Consider the following 17,561-nt stretch of genomic DNA (forward strand, 5'->3'; position numbering starts at 1 on the left):
GAAGATACAGTAATAAATAAGATAGGCATTTCTACTTTCATGTAGCTTACATTCTAGCAATCAACAAAACTGAAGTTGATTCCCAACTCTCTTTTACCAATTGTGTAACCTGATAACATTTATCTAATCCTATTATCTGATGCTCAGCCTCCTCACCTATGAAATACAGATAATATCATCTACCTTATAGGATTATGGTGAGGATTCAGTGAGAGAGAAAAAGGACATAAAGTGCTTTAGCAGAGTATCTGGCACATAATAGATGTTCAGTAAATGGACAATGATGTTGCCATTGTCATTGACAGCAATTATCTTTAAATTATTGGTATATTTATTAATAGTAATTCTTTCATTACCAAAACATCTCACAAGAAGACATGAAATGTGAATCAACTATTTCTTTGATTTATTTATTTTAGATTATGTGAAAATGAAATGAGCACATATAGTTGTTTTTACATTCAACAAACCAAGAAATATTTGCCCACAAATAGAACACTTACCTTAGACTACCCAACCTTTGTTTCTTATGCATAGTGATTCAAGACCCTTTTAGAAGAAGCAAAGGCATCATACAAATCAATGTGTATTCATCGAGTTCCTCCGAAGTAAGAGACAATGTACCTAGAAATTAAGACTGTTGCCTGTCCTCAAGGAATATGCAATCCAGAGACAGTTGACCAGATAGGGCAGATATTGCTTCTGAATAAAAGAGGAGAAGGGATGATACCCACCGAAAGGTTTAAAAAGGATCTCCCGGCCAGGCATGGTGACTCACACCTGTAATCCCAGCACTTTGGGAGGCCGAGGCAGGCAGATCACCTGAGGTTGGGAGTTCGAGAACAGCCTGACCAACATGGAGAAACCCCATCTCCACCACAAATACAAAATTAGCCGGGCATGGTGCCACATGCCTGTAATCCCAGCTACTCGGGAGGCTGAGGTAGGAGAATTGCTTGAACCTGGGAGGCGGAGGTTGCAGTGAGCCGAGATCATGCCATTACACTCCAGCCTGGGCAACAAGAGTGAAACTCCATCTCAAAAAAAAAAAAAAAAAAAAAAAAAAAGAAAGAAAGAAATCTCACCCATTACCTATTCACTATCCAATTTGCAAAATCACGAGAGTAGCAATCTAGAGAGTATTTCTATTTGAGAATATATTATAGAACGAAGACTTAAGCCTAGGAAAATTAAAGCTTAGGTATCCAGAAATTCATTTAAAAACTCTTAAAATTATGAATGATGTGGACGGAGCATAGACTTTTTATCAAAACTTGGCATCCGAGGTTTAGAGGCAATATATGGACTGAGGTGGCTTAGTATTTGGAAGAAAGAATTACAGGACAAATAAAATGAAATTCTCCTTTATATAGTTGTTAGTAGAGATGCTGAGGTTGATATCTTTGCCAGTAATGACTCTTTTCCACAAAACAGCATTAAGTATTCTTGTTAGAGAAGAAAATGCAGCTGACCCAGCATGGCATTTTCTTGTGTTTTTTGGAGGCATGAGAATAAATATGTATGAATAGCCATTTATACAAAGGTGATATACAAATGCCAAAAAGCATATGAAAAGATGTTCAAGGGTGGGTGTGGTGTCTCATGCCTGTAATCCCAACACTTTGGGAGGCCGAGGTGGGCAGATCACTTGAGGTCAGGAGTTCAAGACCACCCTGGCCAACATGGTGAAACCCCATCTCTACTAAAAATACAAAAATTAACTTGGCATGGTGGCGGGTGCCTGTAGTCCCAGGTACTCAGGAGTCTGAAGCAGGAGAATCACTTGAACCCGGGAGGCGGAGGTTGCAGTGAGCCGAGATCGTACCGCTGCACTCCAGTCTGGGTGACAGAACAAAACTCTGTCTCCAGGAAAAAAAAAAAAAAGGTGTTCAAAATCCCTATTCATCAAAGACATGCAAATCAAAACCACAATGAGATATCACCTCACACCCATTAGAATCATTACTATTAAAAAAAGAAGAAGAAGAAAATTACAAGTTTTGGTGAAGAAATGGAGAAATTGGAACCCTTGTACATGGTTGGTGGCATTGTAAAGTAGAAACCACTAAGGAAAACAGTATGGAAGTTCCTTCGAAAAGTAAAAATAGAACTACTGTATGATCCAGCAGTCCTACTTCTAGGTATTTATCCAAAAGAAATGAAAGCAGATCTCAAAGAGATATTTGTACACCTTCTATGTTTACAGAAGCACTATTCACAATAGCCAACAGGTAGAAGCAACCTAAGTGTCCATCAGTGGATGAATAGATAAACAAAATATGATACATACATATAAAAGAGTATTATTTGGCCTTAAAAATGAGGGAAATCCTGTCAAATGCTACAATATGGATGAACTTAGAGAACATTATGTTAAGTGAAGTAAATCACAAAAACACAAATACTGTATGATTCCCCTTATATGAAGTATGTAAAGTAGTCAAAATCATAGAAACAAATAGCAGAATGGTGGTTGCTTGGAAGAGAATGGAAAGAATAATTGTTTAATGGGGATATAGTGTTTCAGATTTCCAAGGTGTAAAAGTTCCAGAGATCTATTGTATAACCATGTCAATAATACTTAACATTACTGAACTATACACTAAAAGAAAATTAACATGCTAAATTTTATGCCATATGCTTTTTATCACAATAAAAATTCATTTTATAATTTGTTTTTTTTTTAAATAAATACCTAAATTCTACTATGCTATCTAAATATGGTTTGGTCCTATTAACTTGTAGTCTTCTTGTTTTTAAAAACCCAATCTCAGCTTTTACCGGAAGCAAGTTGAATTCCTTCTTCTGGGTACAAAAGTGAGTCAAATGCTTATAGCCAAGGGAATATAGGTTTAGATATGTGTCTCATAAGAATGTTTACAAGATGTAAAAGAAAAAAATCATTGGTTATTTATACATCTGGTATTAGAAAGTCGTAGATTTCTGTCTATTTCCTATAGAATTTTAAGTGCCACATTACATCACATTATTTAGTGCTAGCAGATACCCTCAGAATTATGTAGTATGAGGGGTTTAAAAATAGAGACCACATTTTCCCCTTTTTTATAGATGATTTTAAAATCTGTACAGGGGCATTTATTATATTCCCATTTACCACCACTGGGTCTCATCATTCTCGAAGTTTTTTTTTTTTTCAATTTCTTTATATGCCCATTTCCTTTTGGTAATATCTTGCCTTTCCTTTTTAAATTTGAACTTGAATATTAAAACAGATGTAAAGAAGAGTACTACTTACACGTAAACTCTTGAACTGCATTTTTATCATTTGCTCTGTGGAAAAAAATCCAATTGTATGAAATTGATAGCAACATTTTAGTATATCCCCAGGTCCCCAGGGAAAAGCAATGTGCTTAGACAGATTATCTGATTTTATGAGCACATAGCTAACATCTAGCACTGAGCATTTGTCTTTATGCTCCTGCTTCTTTCAGGGACTATGAAAACACATTTAGGCACTAGTTTGACTTTCCAACAATAGACTGCAAAGCCTATGACAAAACACATCATTTGCATTGCTCTTTTTCATGGTGCACAACAAAGTATAGATAACTTTCAGCATAGAATCTTAATCTGAGCTTGTTAATAAGAAAACAACAACCTTAGTACATGAACTCATTTTATTATCTACCCTCGCTGAGAACCGTGATTTGGATTCCACTCAAATAAAAATTAGTTTAAATGTTGTTCTGCTGCAACTATTGAATTTATTCATTATGCTGTAATATTTTACTTATGAAACTGCATTTGGAAATCCTTTGGTGTACATCAGTATGAAATTACAGGGCTTAGGGATATTGATTATTGCTTGTAATTGCCGTCATAATAGCCAACAATTCTCTGCCTTTTTTTTCCCTTCCTTCTACCTCTTAATATTATACCAAACCAAATCAATATCCAACATATTGGAACACTTACATTGTCTCAAAAATCCAATTATTCTCCTTCATAAATATGCAAAAGATTGAAGATTTTATCTCCAAACACTAAAGAGCCTCATCCTGCTGGGTTTCTCCTTTATCCCATAGGACCACATCAGAGTGTTGCTATATCGAATCCGTAATATGACGTTTTGTCACCTCCAAAGTAACCACAGGGCAGGAGTGGGGAGGTAGGGAGGTTATATCACTACGCTGCCTATATAGTGCTATACTTCTTGCTCACTAGTAAATGAAATGGTCAAAGGGGATAAAACAGTCTGGGAGAGTTAAGCAGACATTAAAAAAGAAATTCATCTTTTTATGGTGCGGAGGAGGTTATTTATTTAAAAGCCTTAAAGTAACAGTACAATCAAATGAAAAGAGTACAACTAAAAGTCACTTATTCATTAAAATATACGTAATCTTATTATTATTTTTATATTGTTTCTTCATTCTGGGGATAAATTAGGTGCCTTTTTTAGGTTCTCATCAACTAAAGGGTAGTTTCTTTGTAATGCTTACCCATTCATCCAAAAGAGTTAAGACAGTCTTTAAAATTTACTAGAAGAACATTTGACATACAGAAGAATAGATGTGTATTATGTAGTTTGAACAGATAGTATTTGTTGGGCCCAGGTCAGTTAACCCAGATGATTAAAACCTGATGCTAATCTAGTGAAGACTGTGGTTGTCAAGTAGCATGGGGCAATGTAAATACACTATTTTGGAAGCCCCTGATTCCAGTTTCATTCATGCCATTAGCTAGCTATGTTATTTTTAAGTAAGAAAGTTTCATTCTCTTGGCCTCAGTTTCCCTAACGTCAAAATGAGAGGGATGGGCTACTAGATGATTTCTGAGGGTCCCTTCCAACTCTGTGATTCTGTAGCCATCATTCTCACATTCTTGTTATTAGTCAAAAAAAGGAACGTAATAGTGTGGCTCAATTAAACATCATCCTCATGCCAAATTCAACACAAAGCATACGTATTCTAGGCCTCAACAGGCCTGTATTCCCATCACAAACAATACACTATGCCATAGTGTATTGTTTAAGAGCAGTGGCTCTGCAGCCAGACTGCCTGGGTTTGAAACTCAGTTTAATCAATTAGTAGCTGTGGGGCCATGGAAAAGTGATGTAACCTCTCTGTGCTTTGATCATCTCTTCTGTAAAATAGAGATATTGACTGTAATAAAGTTGTTGTGAAGATTAAATAATATAATACTTTGTGAAGTATTTAGAGCAATGCCTGTCAAAAATAATCACTCAAATGTTATCTCTTACTAACATTATTATAATAATTACTATTATCACCACTCTACTCCTACTAAAGCTCTTTGGGTCTCAGTTCAGTCATCTAGAAGATTAGGATAATAGTATCAACTTCACAAACATATAAGGATCAAAATAATGGAGATAAAGTACCTAACTTGGAGCCCAGCCCTTCTAGGCACTCATGTTGACTTAAATGGAACCAACTATTCCTGTGGTTGGTGTTATCCTGTAAGTGTTTTTGACTCCCTAATACTCATGAATCTTTTTTTTTATCTTAGTTACAAAATCAATACAAGCTCAAGGCAGAAAAGTTCAGAAAATACCCCTACCATACAAAGATAACACAAATTATTATTTTCCTGTGAACATTTGTACTTTTTTTCCTTTAAAAATTGAATAATGTTGCCCATACTCTTTTGAAGCCTTCCTTTTTTTGCTTGGTAATATCTGTAAACACTTCTCCCAGTGAATAGACAGTCATTTGCCACACAATTTGTAATGGTTGTATAGTATTATATTATTTGTTTATAAAATAATTTACTTAATGAAATAGCAATTACTGGGGATTTAAATGTTTATTTTTTGCTATTATAAATAACACTGCAATGAATGGCTTCTTATATGCATTGTCATATACATCATTTCCTAAGGAAAAATTTCTATAGCCATAATTATTGCATCAAAGAATAGGCATTTTAAAAGTCATTTGATACATAATCCCAAATTGTCCTCCAGAAAGACCTGTGAATCTGTACTCCCCTCAGCAACCCAGTCCTTTAAAAAAATTTTAACCTCACGATACTGAAGCAAAATTCTCTATTGTGGGTATTTTCCATTAACATTCATGTAGGGTTGTTTTTTTATCCCTTTAAATACATATGCTTTTGTTCTTTAAATATGGAAGCTAGAAGTCAGTCTTAAAATGATGTTAGTAATTTATGCATTTCTGCATACGTTACATGTACAAGGTGATATTGGCTTTATGCTTAGTGAAATTTTTTGTTGTACATTAAAATGTAGCACTCGAATGTGTTTCATTTAGCAGTGTATTTTACTGCCCCAGGTAGTACGGTGGACTGCTTAAGATTAAAGACTTTGGTCAAGATGATGAATATGTTAATTATCCTGATCTGCTCCCTCTACGTGTATATGTATTGAAACAACACTATGTGATGCTGGTAGGCTGGGGGAAGTCCCCAAATGCTGGTGGGATCTTGACCACAGCTGGTGTCCAGGCTCTTGACACTGTTGCAAGAAAGAACTCAAGGACAAATTGGAAAATAGTGAAAGTATGGACATTTATTGCAAAGGGAGGAGTACACACTCAAGAAAAGGGAGTATAAGTGTACTCAAGAGAGAATCACCCACAAAGGGGTTTGGGGCTGCTACCTTTTTGGGTTCGTTTATTCAAGGGGTAGGATATTCATGAAAATTCCTGTAAAAAGGTGAAGATTTATCGGAACTGTGGTGCCACCCATTTTTACACCAAACATGGGTATTTCTGGAACTGTCATGGTGCTGGTGGGTTGTGTGATTTAGTATGTTAATGAGGATATAATGAAGTCCGAGGTGAAACCTAGGTCAAATCCCGCACCATGTTGGGTCCAGTCAGTCTTAGCCAGCTTGGTCCAAATCCTGTTTTTCAGGGTCTTAATAGCCCATAGCCTCTAATCATGTGAAACTGCTGCCTGAAATTTTTTTATTCTCCTGAAACCACCCTATATTATTCTTGTCTCATATGTACCCCCTTAAATATGTACAATTGTTATATATGTCAATTAAAGATAAAAAAAGAAAAGAAAAAAGTTTATGAAAAATGATTGGCCGGGCACAGTGGCTCATGCCTATAATCCTAGCACTTTAGGAGGCTGAGGCAGGCAGATTGCCTGAGCTTAGGAGTTCAAGACCAGCCTGGGCAACATGGTGAAACCCCGTCTCTACTAAAATACAAAAAATTAGCCAGGCAGGGCGGCAGGTGCCTGTGGTCTCAGCTACTTGGAAGGCTGATACAGGAGAATCACTTGAACCTGGGAGGTGGAAGTTACAGTGAGCTGGAGTTACAGGCTGGAGTGCAGTGATATCTGGAAGTTACAGGCTGGAGTGCAGTGAGATTGCGCCACTGCACTACAGCCTGGGTGACAGAGCAAGGCTTCGTCTCAAAAAAAGAAAAAAAAAAAAAGATTAAGGACATTGGAACCCCAGTGACGTAGATTCTGATTCTAGCTCTGTCCTTCACTTGCTAGGTGAATTTGGGCAAGTTGTTTAACCTGTTTTGGTCTCCATTTCTGTAAAGGCACAATGAGGATAATATTATACACTATATCATATGAGTAAAGAGCAAATGAGATACTAATGAGTGTTCAGAACAACACTTGGCACTCAGCAAGTATAAAAGTACTTTTATTTATTTGTTGTACAAGTATAAAAGAAGTATATGCAATTTTATTTATTTATTTGTTTGTTTTTGGCAACTCCTTCCATGTGAATACATTACTACTGTTTACAAAATGCCCATATTACAAAAGTCATGAATACTCAACGATCTTTCTTTAGTAATTCAAACATGACAGTAGCATGACTCTGTTTGCATGAAGTTCTACAAGAGGCAAAACAAATGTCTGGTGGGAAAAAAATGCAGAATAGTGGTTCCTCTGGGGATAGAAATAGGGATTTACCTAGAAAGGACAGAAGAGAACTTCTTGGCTTGATGGGAATGTTATACATCTTGATAGGGGTTTGGGTTACATAGGTGACAGCATTTATCAAATCTCAGCAAATGTGCACATAAAACTGCACATTTTACTGTGCATAAATTTTACATTAAAATTTGTAAAAATATCAAACTAGCTAATGTGAGTTAAAATATATGAAGGGAAGTATACTGATGTATGCAACATATTTCAAAATGCTTAAAAACTAAAAACTGGCCAGGTGCAGCGGCTCACGCCTGTAATCCTGGCACTTTGGGAGGCTAAGCGGGCAGATCACTAGGTCAAGAGATCGAGACCATCCTGGCCAACATGGTGAAACCCCATCTCTACTAAAAATACAAAAAGTAGCTGGGCATGGTGGCATGCACTGTAGTCCCAGCTACTCGGGAGGCTGAGGCAGGAGAATAGCTTGAACCTGGGAGGCAGAGGTTGCAGTGAGCTGAGATCATGCCACTGCACTCCATCCTGGTGACGGAGCAAGATTCCATCTCAAAACAAAACCAACCAAACAAACAAAAACAAAAACAAAACTAAACTAAAAACTGACAGATGGAGAGAAGAATGGAGAAATGAATAAGTATGTGACAAAGTGAGTTCAGTCAAATGCTATCTGTGGAATCTAGTTAGTGAGTATATGGTTGTTTATTATAAAATTCTTTCAACTTGGCTGTATATTTGATAATTTTTATAAGATGTTGAATGAAAATATGACTGTGAAGCTAGTCTCTAAAGTTTAGTAGTGAGGATAATCTCAAACACTGGTGTCTAGGCCATACTAATGATCAAAATGCCTAATGATACATCTCTGGTTTTGAATCAACTCTTGATGATCATATTTAATGAAAGGGAAGGGTGTAGTGTGTAACACCAAATGTGGAATATTAGCACTCACTAGCCAGCAAATTGGGGAACACAAGGCCTGTTTCTTAAAGGTCTAGATTTAAAAACAAAACAAAACAAAAAAGACAAAGAAAAGAAAGAGAATAACAAGGGCAATTTAAAATTACCTCTTAGGTATATGAAAATGTTGCTGAGCCCCATCCAGTTCCCTTGAGTTCAGCTATAGCATGATTGTTTGAAATTAATGGAGTTTGTGTTTTTGTAACTTGTAGCAACTGGCTTTGGTTTTCATAGCTCAAACTTGTGTTTCCCTTTCACAGGCATTTCCTGTTCAAACATGGATCTGGTTCCTCTGCGATCTTCAGTGCAGCCAGTCAGAACTACCCTCTGACATCCAATACCGTGTACTCGCCCCCTCCCAGGCCTCTTCCTCGAAGCACCTTTTCCCGACCTGCCTTTACCTTTAACAAACCTTACAGGTGCTGCAACTGGAAGTGCACAGCATTGAGCGCCACTGCAATCACAGTGACTTTGGCCTTGTTACTAGCCTATGTGATTGGTAAGTCCTTTTTGTCATGCCTCAGTTTTCTTCTTAATCAAAGTCTTGTTTTGCTTGTGGTGGGAATGGGGGGTTTTTCTCTCTATTCTGGAATGTACAAATTTGGACCTAGGCTTAGTATTATAACAAATTGATTTTCTTCTTCTTTTTTTTTCTTCCTAACCTTAAATACTGCTGAGAAGAGTAAGGAATGCTCTTTGAGAAGAAATATTTATACTACTAACACAGTCTTATTGATTGCAATTACTGTAGTTAACCATTTTCCCTACAATTAAAAGGTTGTTATGGTTTTCCCATTAGAAGTCATAAGTACCAATCTACAATAGCTCCTTAAATTATAGTTAAACAATAATACTGCTACAGAATTTTCAGGTAGCAATTTCATTAAAGCCCCAGTTATTTGGAAGCTATCAGAAAATTCAGTACATAATTTCTTCCCAAGATTCAGATTTTTACACTGTGACCAAAAAATGTGTTCTTATTTCACTAGGTAAATGACTGCAAAATTGTGTGATTACTATGTCTTGAAAAGTAAAGCAGAGAGCAGTTATAAGGTGCTCTTTCCACTTTTAGGAAAAATGTTGTTGTTCTTGAGACACCCTGATTAAAGTCACCCTCATTTGGTAGCAAATTGTATTGATTTTTCTGGATGGCATTTTATTGTGACTGAATATTAATTTACTTTCTTGAGTGGTTCTGCAGTCTAAAATGTAAGCTGACTTAAGAAATGTGTACATTTTGTGGCAGCACTATTCCTAGAATGAATAGAACATCATTGTAGAAAACAAATTCTATCCAGGTATATTCCTAGTAAATTATTTTCAGGTTTACCCCAGTTACCTAATTGAAGCATATCTACCCACTAAGACACAATGAATATGATTCTGAGTGGAAGATAAAAAGAGACTTAGACTTTCTTATAAGTAATAAAGTACATTTTGTTGATTCCTATTTATCTAAAATGAGAATAATCTAAAAGTTCACATAATGAGATTGTGTAGACATCGTAGACCAGTGGATGGTAAGCAAATAAATGGCTATATTTTGTAGGGAGGTCACTGATGTTGTAAAAAGTATAGGATCATAGCCTGTGCTGATGTTCATGATTCTCTCTTTTATATTTTCATCACATAAGCTGAATATATTTGAACAATGCTTCTATTTAACATGGACGATATTATCCTATAATATCAAAACTGTGCCTTTTATCTCAGACATTTCAGGATAACCCAACATATGTGTTTATTTGGTTTGTAGTGACCCTTAATGAGAAATACTGCTGAAGGGATGGAGGCAAAGGATGAGAAAGTCCTACAACTTAAACATGATTTTAATATATCATTCAAAATAAGGAATAATATAAAAAGTTTAAATACATTAGAGTCCCTTTAAAATGGTCTCGCTCAATTATACTTAAACTTTTTTTATGAGTTATTTTCTATTAACTTTTACTATATTGAGAGGTAATGTTTTAGATACAAGCCCTAACCCTTGGTATAAAAAAGTTCAAGTAATAGCAATCCCTTTATTTAGGTTTCTACCATGTTTAATACTAATTTTCTATTTAAATTTATTATTATGACCACTCCCATATCAAATTTTTATTATATATTCTGAAACTTGTTTAACTTAGTTATATATTTATTCATTTCATCAGTAAAAATGGAACATTTCAGTTATTTCAAGGACTGTCTTTTTTAATAGAATAAACAATGGCCTATCAACTTGGCATGGAAACAAGATAGTATAGTTCAATAGTTATTAACACGGATTTTACAGACCTCTGCCACTTATTAGGCATGTTTCCTTGGGCAACCTTTTCAGGTCTCCATTTCCTCATCTGTAAAATAGGCTTAAAATTGTACCTATAGCATAGGATTGTTATAAGAATTAAATGAGTTAATATAAGTAAAGCACATGGAGTAGTGCCTGAAATATAGTAAGTAGCCTATAAATGTTAAATATTATCATTACTATTACCATTGTTACCATAATAATTATTATTCACGATTAAAATTCACTAGTTTCCAGAATTAACAATTTTGTTAGTGGCTGTATCTCAGCACCAAGAATAGTGCCTGGTACATATAAGACCTTTCAGTAAAAGTTTGTTGAAAAAAATGAATTATGCTAAGCTCTTTACTTGTATTAGCTCATTTAATTCTCACAACAATCCTTAAGGATAGCTATCAATACATATGTATTTTATAAATGGAGAAACTGAGGCACAACAAAGTTAAGAGGCCACATAGAGTGTTAAGAGGCCACTTTTGAGATTAAAGGGTGCCTTGCAGAGAAACAAGGATGCTGAGCTTCAAGCCAGAGCAGACTGACTCTTGAGTGCTAGACCTTGCTGCTCTTCTAGCACTGAAGTAAACTTTATAACTTGTTTACTTCTCAGTCTACTGAATAAATCCACCAGATACTTTTTCTTATTAAATTACAAATTCAATTACATATACCAAGTCATCTATTCCCATGGTGAGTACCACTAAGATTGGTTGATTGGTAAGGAATATTTGTTGAAATCTTTTACTGGGAGATTTTTTAGATGCAGAAATGTCAGGCTAAATGCTGGCACAGTAACTTGAATGGGTACAATATGAGAAGATGTTTATGGCAAACACTGGAACTTTGTTCCTGGTTCTGTCATGAACTAGACAGTATGTGACTGGATAAGTCAGTAAAAATCTCTCTTGATTTATCCCATCTGTGCCATATTGGTGACCACCTCAGAAGGATAGAGTAAAAATTCATAAATAGGCATTCAGGTGAAAGATGGCACATAAGAGCTATAATATACAAGATGATTTTTAAATGGGTTTCTGTGGTTGAAATAAAAAAGTATTATATTTCAAAATATGAAACCATTTCATTCTTGACTATTGCTGAGTCTGTAAGTCATCATTGTTTTTCGATCCCTATTTGCAGTTGCTGTATAACCCAAGTAAAATCTTTCACTGAAACTACTTGCTGCTTCTGTTTCCCGTGCAAATTCCTTTCTGCTATTTCATTTTCCTCTATTATCCATTATACATAACCTTTAGATACTAATGGCTGTATGCTGTGCTGCCCTTAATCCACTAGGGGAAATCGCATCGATATCAATGGGACATCAATAGTCATTCTGTGCATTATAGCTCTGTAAGTGGTCATTGGAAAGCAGTGGAAATCCAGCACGTGAAAAGCCAGAGCTGGGTTGTTCAGCCAACCAGTCTTATCCCCACACCTACCCAGTATACCTTTTGGATCAGGGAAAAAAATTATTTCTTTGAATAAGTTTTGAATTCAAAAAAGTTGGTGAAGAGAGGCATGGAAACATACTGACTATATACAGATACCATGGAATAGCTATTGTCATCACTTCCTCATAAATCTGTAATATTTTCCATCTGAATCAAAAAATATGTCCTTATGCTTCATCCTCTCTGATATTTTGGCATCAGTGATGTATCAGTGCCAGTCAGAAGCACATTTGCTTGAATTTACAAATAAGCCATATGAAGTAGTAGTCAGGAAGACAGATGACCATATGCAAGGTATCAAGAGAAGGTGAGGTTAAGATACTTCATCAATGGTTGTGAAGGGCACAAACACAGCTTCTCTGGCAAACTTTGATGTTTTGATCAAGTTTCTTCACAGTCAGCGCAGATTGTATAAGAGGCTACAGAATCTCACATGCATAGAAACTCACATGAATACAGTATGCCTGGGGTCAAGTGCGCTGTTGCATTCAATGAGCTGAAGAGTAGGGGTTTCTGGCTCTCATACCCATTATCATTAGTTAATGATATGGATGATCCTTTTCCTTTGCCATGAGATTAGTAGCAATCCATACCACCTTCAGGGGATTCAGGTAGTATTCCAACTGTGCAGATGAAATAATTTCAGTCCATAAATTTTGTCATGACATACTATATAGCCTACATGTAGAAAGCTGACCACAATGGATATTAACAATATAGAACTAGAAGAGATAGAGTTTTGTACCCAGTTCTCTGATCCAAAGGTTAGAGATGAAACTATTCAAGAGGGCAAAGGGCCTACTTCACATAGCTCTCTACAGCAAAATTCAATAGCACAGATTCAAGTGCTTTTTTTGCTTCTTTGCACTGGCCCAAATTGCCCTATTTTGGGGGTTTACTACAGTGGAGTAAAAGAGTGCTGAAAATGATAGAATGAAAGGAGTGGTTTGTGTTCATTTTGTCCGTCTCAAAAAGAAAGTGCAAATACCTCACTATACAGGGAAGAAATAAAGTGGAATGTGGCATGTTCTGACTTTGGAAAATTCAAGAACTTAGATTTTTTTAACAGAGAGGATAGAAATGGAGTTTTGCCCCATTAAATCTAAATATAAAATGTCCCCTCACACAGTATTTGCTAAATGTAGATAAATATGCTTACCAAAGCCCAACTCTTTCACTTATAGTACTAGCAACTTCATTAATGTTTCTGTGCCTACGTTTCCTCATCTATAAAATGGGAATGTTGATAATACTTTCTTCAAGGATTGTCTTTATAATTAAATGAGTTGAAGCTTGTAAAACACTCAGGACATTGCTTAGCATAGCTGAATAAAGATTAATGATAATTATTAGTGAAATAGAATTATTATGAAGATTATTTAGTTTGAGCTGAGGTAAGCATAATGAGGATATAATTCATCCTAACATGAACTGCTTTTGTTTCCCTTCTTTCCAAAGTCATCTAAAACAATTTTTCAGAGCATGAATGTCTGTCTCACAAGAATCCTCTAATGAGTTTGTTGTTTCATTCTACCTGGTCTGAAATAGCTGTCACTTTGCCTTTATTTTACTAATATCCCTCTTCTATGATGTTTTGACCCTTCAGATGGTTTTGTATTTTTATCTGAAGACTATATCTAGGTTGAAACACATTTTCATTAAAATGCATTACAGCTTATAACATTCAAGAAATGACTCAGCATAAAATGCTAAAAAGCATTTCACATTATCCTATAGACCATTATCAATCCTTTTGGTGTCATGCTTAATACTTATTACTTCTTCCAATTCACTCTTATAGACCCAATCATGATAATACTGACGGTTTTTGTATTAGCATTGACTTTTCCTCCTATTCACGAATCTACCAACCTTCTAGCAATGTCTCTAAGCAGGGATCTGGAAAATGGTGGTATAACTTCAGTCTAATTATAAATCTGCTATCCATGCATTTATCAGAACCTTTCTTTAAAAAAGATTTGTAGACTCTTCTTACATCACCTTTCGGTATAATATATTCCATAAGTTTTATCCCACCATGTTAAGTGGCACTCTTGTCTGCCATAAATAAAAGTATAAATCCAATCCAAATTAAACATACTAAAATGACATGATGAATCTATGTCAAATACAACTAATTTCTAGAATCAGAGTTAGGTCCTGCTGCTCAGACTAAGGGCATCTTGGTGAAAGGCAAATACCATACTTATTTTTTTTTCTTAGAACTCCAGAATGTTGTGTATTTAAGACATTGAGTAAGAGAAATAATTTATTGGGTGAACGAGTAGTAGATACTAAATATATGTATTGCATCAAGAGATTATTGTCTCAAGGAGAGGCAGTCACTCTACTAAGTACTTCTCATACAGCACTTTCTTAACCCGGCTAGGAAAATTAAAATGAGACTCTGTGAAATACATAAAGATCTACTGGAAGGCATAATAAAGGGGAACTGGACAGGAGGTTAGTCATTTTGGAGTTTTGCATGCTTAAGACATTTTAGAACAGGAAGAATCAATCATGCAAACTCAGACAAAAAAAAATTTCTCAAGAAATCTATGACTTCACAGTAAATAATTTGAATTATATTTCATAAAGAAGAAATTTAGCTCCTATTTAACTCAGTTTCTCTCCACCCAAATTGTATATATAGTACATACATAGATATGTGAATATTTTAGACCCACATTGCATAAGTCGTTAAGCTATACTTACTCTGAAGTGAATAAGAATACACTAAATTAGAGCAATGGCTTTTAAACAGATGGCAGGTTAACCCATTTTAAACTTCAGAAATATGACTAAATTTTTATATAGAACAACCAGAGTGGGGAGGGCCAGATCACCAACAAAATTTATCATAGTCAACACTAACAGGTGGCATCTTACAGGGTAGGGGCTTATCCATTTAGGGTTCAGCAATATTTGCTTCACAGAGGGGTTAAAAAGCATAATATGTTTTAATAAATACAGATATATTGCAATACCTGGGGAAGCAAAAAAGGAAAGATACAGAAAGGTGGCAGGAAATGAAGATGGTAAGCAGGAGCTGATTATGGAAGGCGTTTTAAGCCATGGCAAGGACCTTGAAATTTATTCCAAGAACAAATGGAGAGTTTTTGTGGTTTTTCATTAGGGCAAGACAATTATTTGCTCAGATTTACATTTAGAAAAATCACGCTAATGGCAGTATTGCAGTTGGGTTTGGCAGGCAGGATGATGGGTTTGTAAAATTGAAAACACAGAGATAAATTAGAAGACTATAATAGTAATACAGATGAGTGATAGTGAGAGCATAAACTTCTGGAAATGGAGAAGGAGGAGATGGAATGGAGAAATATTTAAATGATAAAACTCACTTGACTTAGTGACTAATAAGATGTATCAGGAGAGAGAATGGTGTTATCTGGCTTAGGAACTGGGTAGATGGTGATGCTATTAGTCAAGATAGATAGCAAATGGAAGGAAGAGGCTTAAGGGTGAAAATGGACATACACGTAGAGACACCTAGAACATTATCAAATATTTGGTGCTGAAACTTTGGAGGTAACTACCTTTGAGGACACCAAAATCATGGGAGTAGGAAGGAAATAGTAGCATGAAGACTGGGACTCTGGGAAATACTGGTATTCAAGAAGCCCAGGGAAAAGGAATCTGTTAAGAAGACTATGAAGAAACAACTAGAAAGATTGGAAGAAAACATTCAATGATGAAGATAAAATAGTGGCTCTCAATGTGTGGTCTAGCAACCACTAGGAATTTCAAGACCTGTCAAAACATCTATGAAGTAAAACTATTTTCATAATACCATAAAAGTGTTATTTATCTCTTTTACTGTAATTCTCTCAGGAGTGTATAGTGCAGTTTTTCAGGGACCACATGACATGTGAAATCACAAGAATTTGCATGCAAAAGTAGCTATGAGAGTCCACCTGTTTTTCATTAAGCCAAACATGAAAGAGATCTTCAAAAATGTAAAACAATGCCACTCTTCTCACTAATTTTTTGGGTTTTGCAAAATACTGTATAATTATTTATTACAAAATGTGTCATTTATGTTAAAATGAAATGGTATCTATATATTCAATAAATCAATAAACACTTAAAAATTTATCAATTTTAATTTCTAATATAGATATAACTCATGTCACCAAAAGCTCTTTGGCATCTTCAATGATTTTTAAGGGCAATAAAGAAGTACTAAGACTAAAACATTTGTAAAGGGCTGAGGTAGAGAAGCTGAGTACATAGTGTTTCAAGAAGAGTAATTAAGGATTATTTATTGTTTGAATCAAGGTGAAGGCTTCTAAGGCAAGTTCAGCAAGAAGACAAAAAGGATAAGGACATATAGTTGCTGATGACAAAGTTTTTGCAATGATCAGCCAAAGAATAAAATTTAGGAAGGAAGAATAACAGAGCAAGGAAGCTGATGGCATGGGAAACAAGAGATGGGCCCAAGTGTCTAGAGATCTTCATGATATTATAGGGGAGTTATGCTGTGAACGAGCTGAAAAGCCAAGAAAAGATGGACAGAGAGGAATTTTAGATTTCTATTTAGATCTATGGGAATTTTAGATTTCATACTCAGAGCAGAAAAAATGTGATTCTTCTATATATTTTGGACCTAGTTAAGGAATAGGGATGAGGAGTTCCTTCCAGATGAATCATTTGTTCATGGAAGGCTAGATTCTTGTCTAGGTATGATCCCACAAGGTAGTCTTTCCTGGGTAGACTTATAAGCCCATTAACAAATTACACCAAAGTACAGATAGCGTTTAAATAATAGCACTACTTTATATGGGATCCTCCATACAGGCAAGACCCACGTGGAATTTCAGATTACAGTGTAACATCTCAGGAACACCTTCCTTGGGGCTACTACTCCTCTCTATGGGTCAGTAATGAACAAATTAAGAGGATCCAAGATGGCCCACTGTAATTTTCTACTGGTCAAAGTCTCATCAAAGCGTTGCCAGTCTAATTAACGTAGACCT

General features: G+C 35.5%; 1 protein-coding gene across 2 annotated transcripts in view; it reads left to right on the plus strand.

Annotated features, from left to right (window-relative positions):
- The window catches only part of TENM1 (teneurin transmembrane protein 1), a 385,367-nt gene that overhangs the window by 36,426 nt on the left and 331,380 nt on the right, over positions 1 to 17,561 (plus strand). For both annotated transcript variants that reach the window (XM_009198225.4, XM_017954358.3), the window contains exon 2: positions 9,084 to 9,322. In XM_009198225.4, coding sequence (XP_009196489.2) covers positions 9,084 to 9,322 — 239 coding nt within the window. The remainder of the gene's footprint in view (positions 1 to 9,083; positions 9,323 to 17,561) is intronic.

The sequence above is a fragment of the Papio anubis genome, chromosome X, assembly GCF_008728515.1.
Source record: "Papio anubis isolate 15944 chromosome X, Panubis1.0, whole genome shotgun sequence".
NCBI lineage: Eukaryota > Metazoa > Chordata > Mammalia > Primates > Cercopithecidae > Papio > Papio anubis.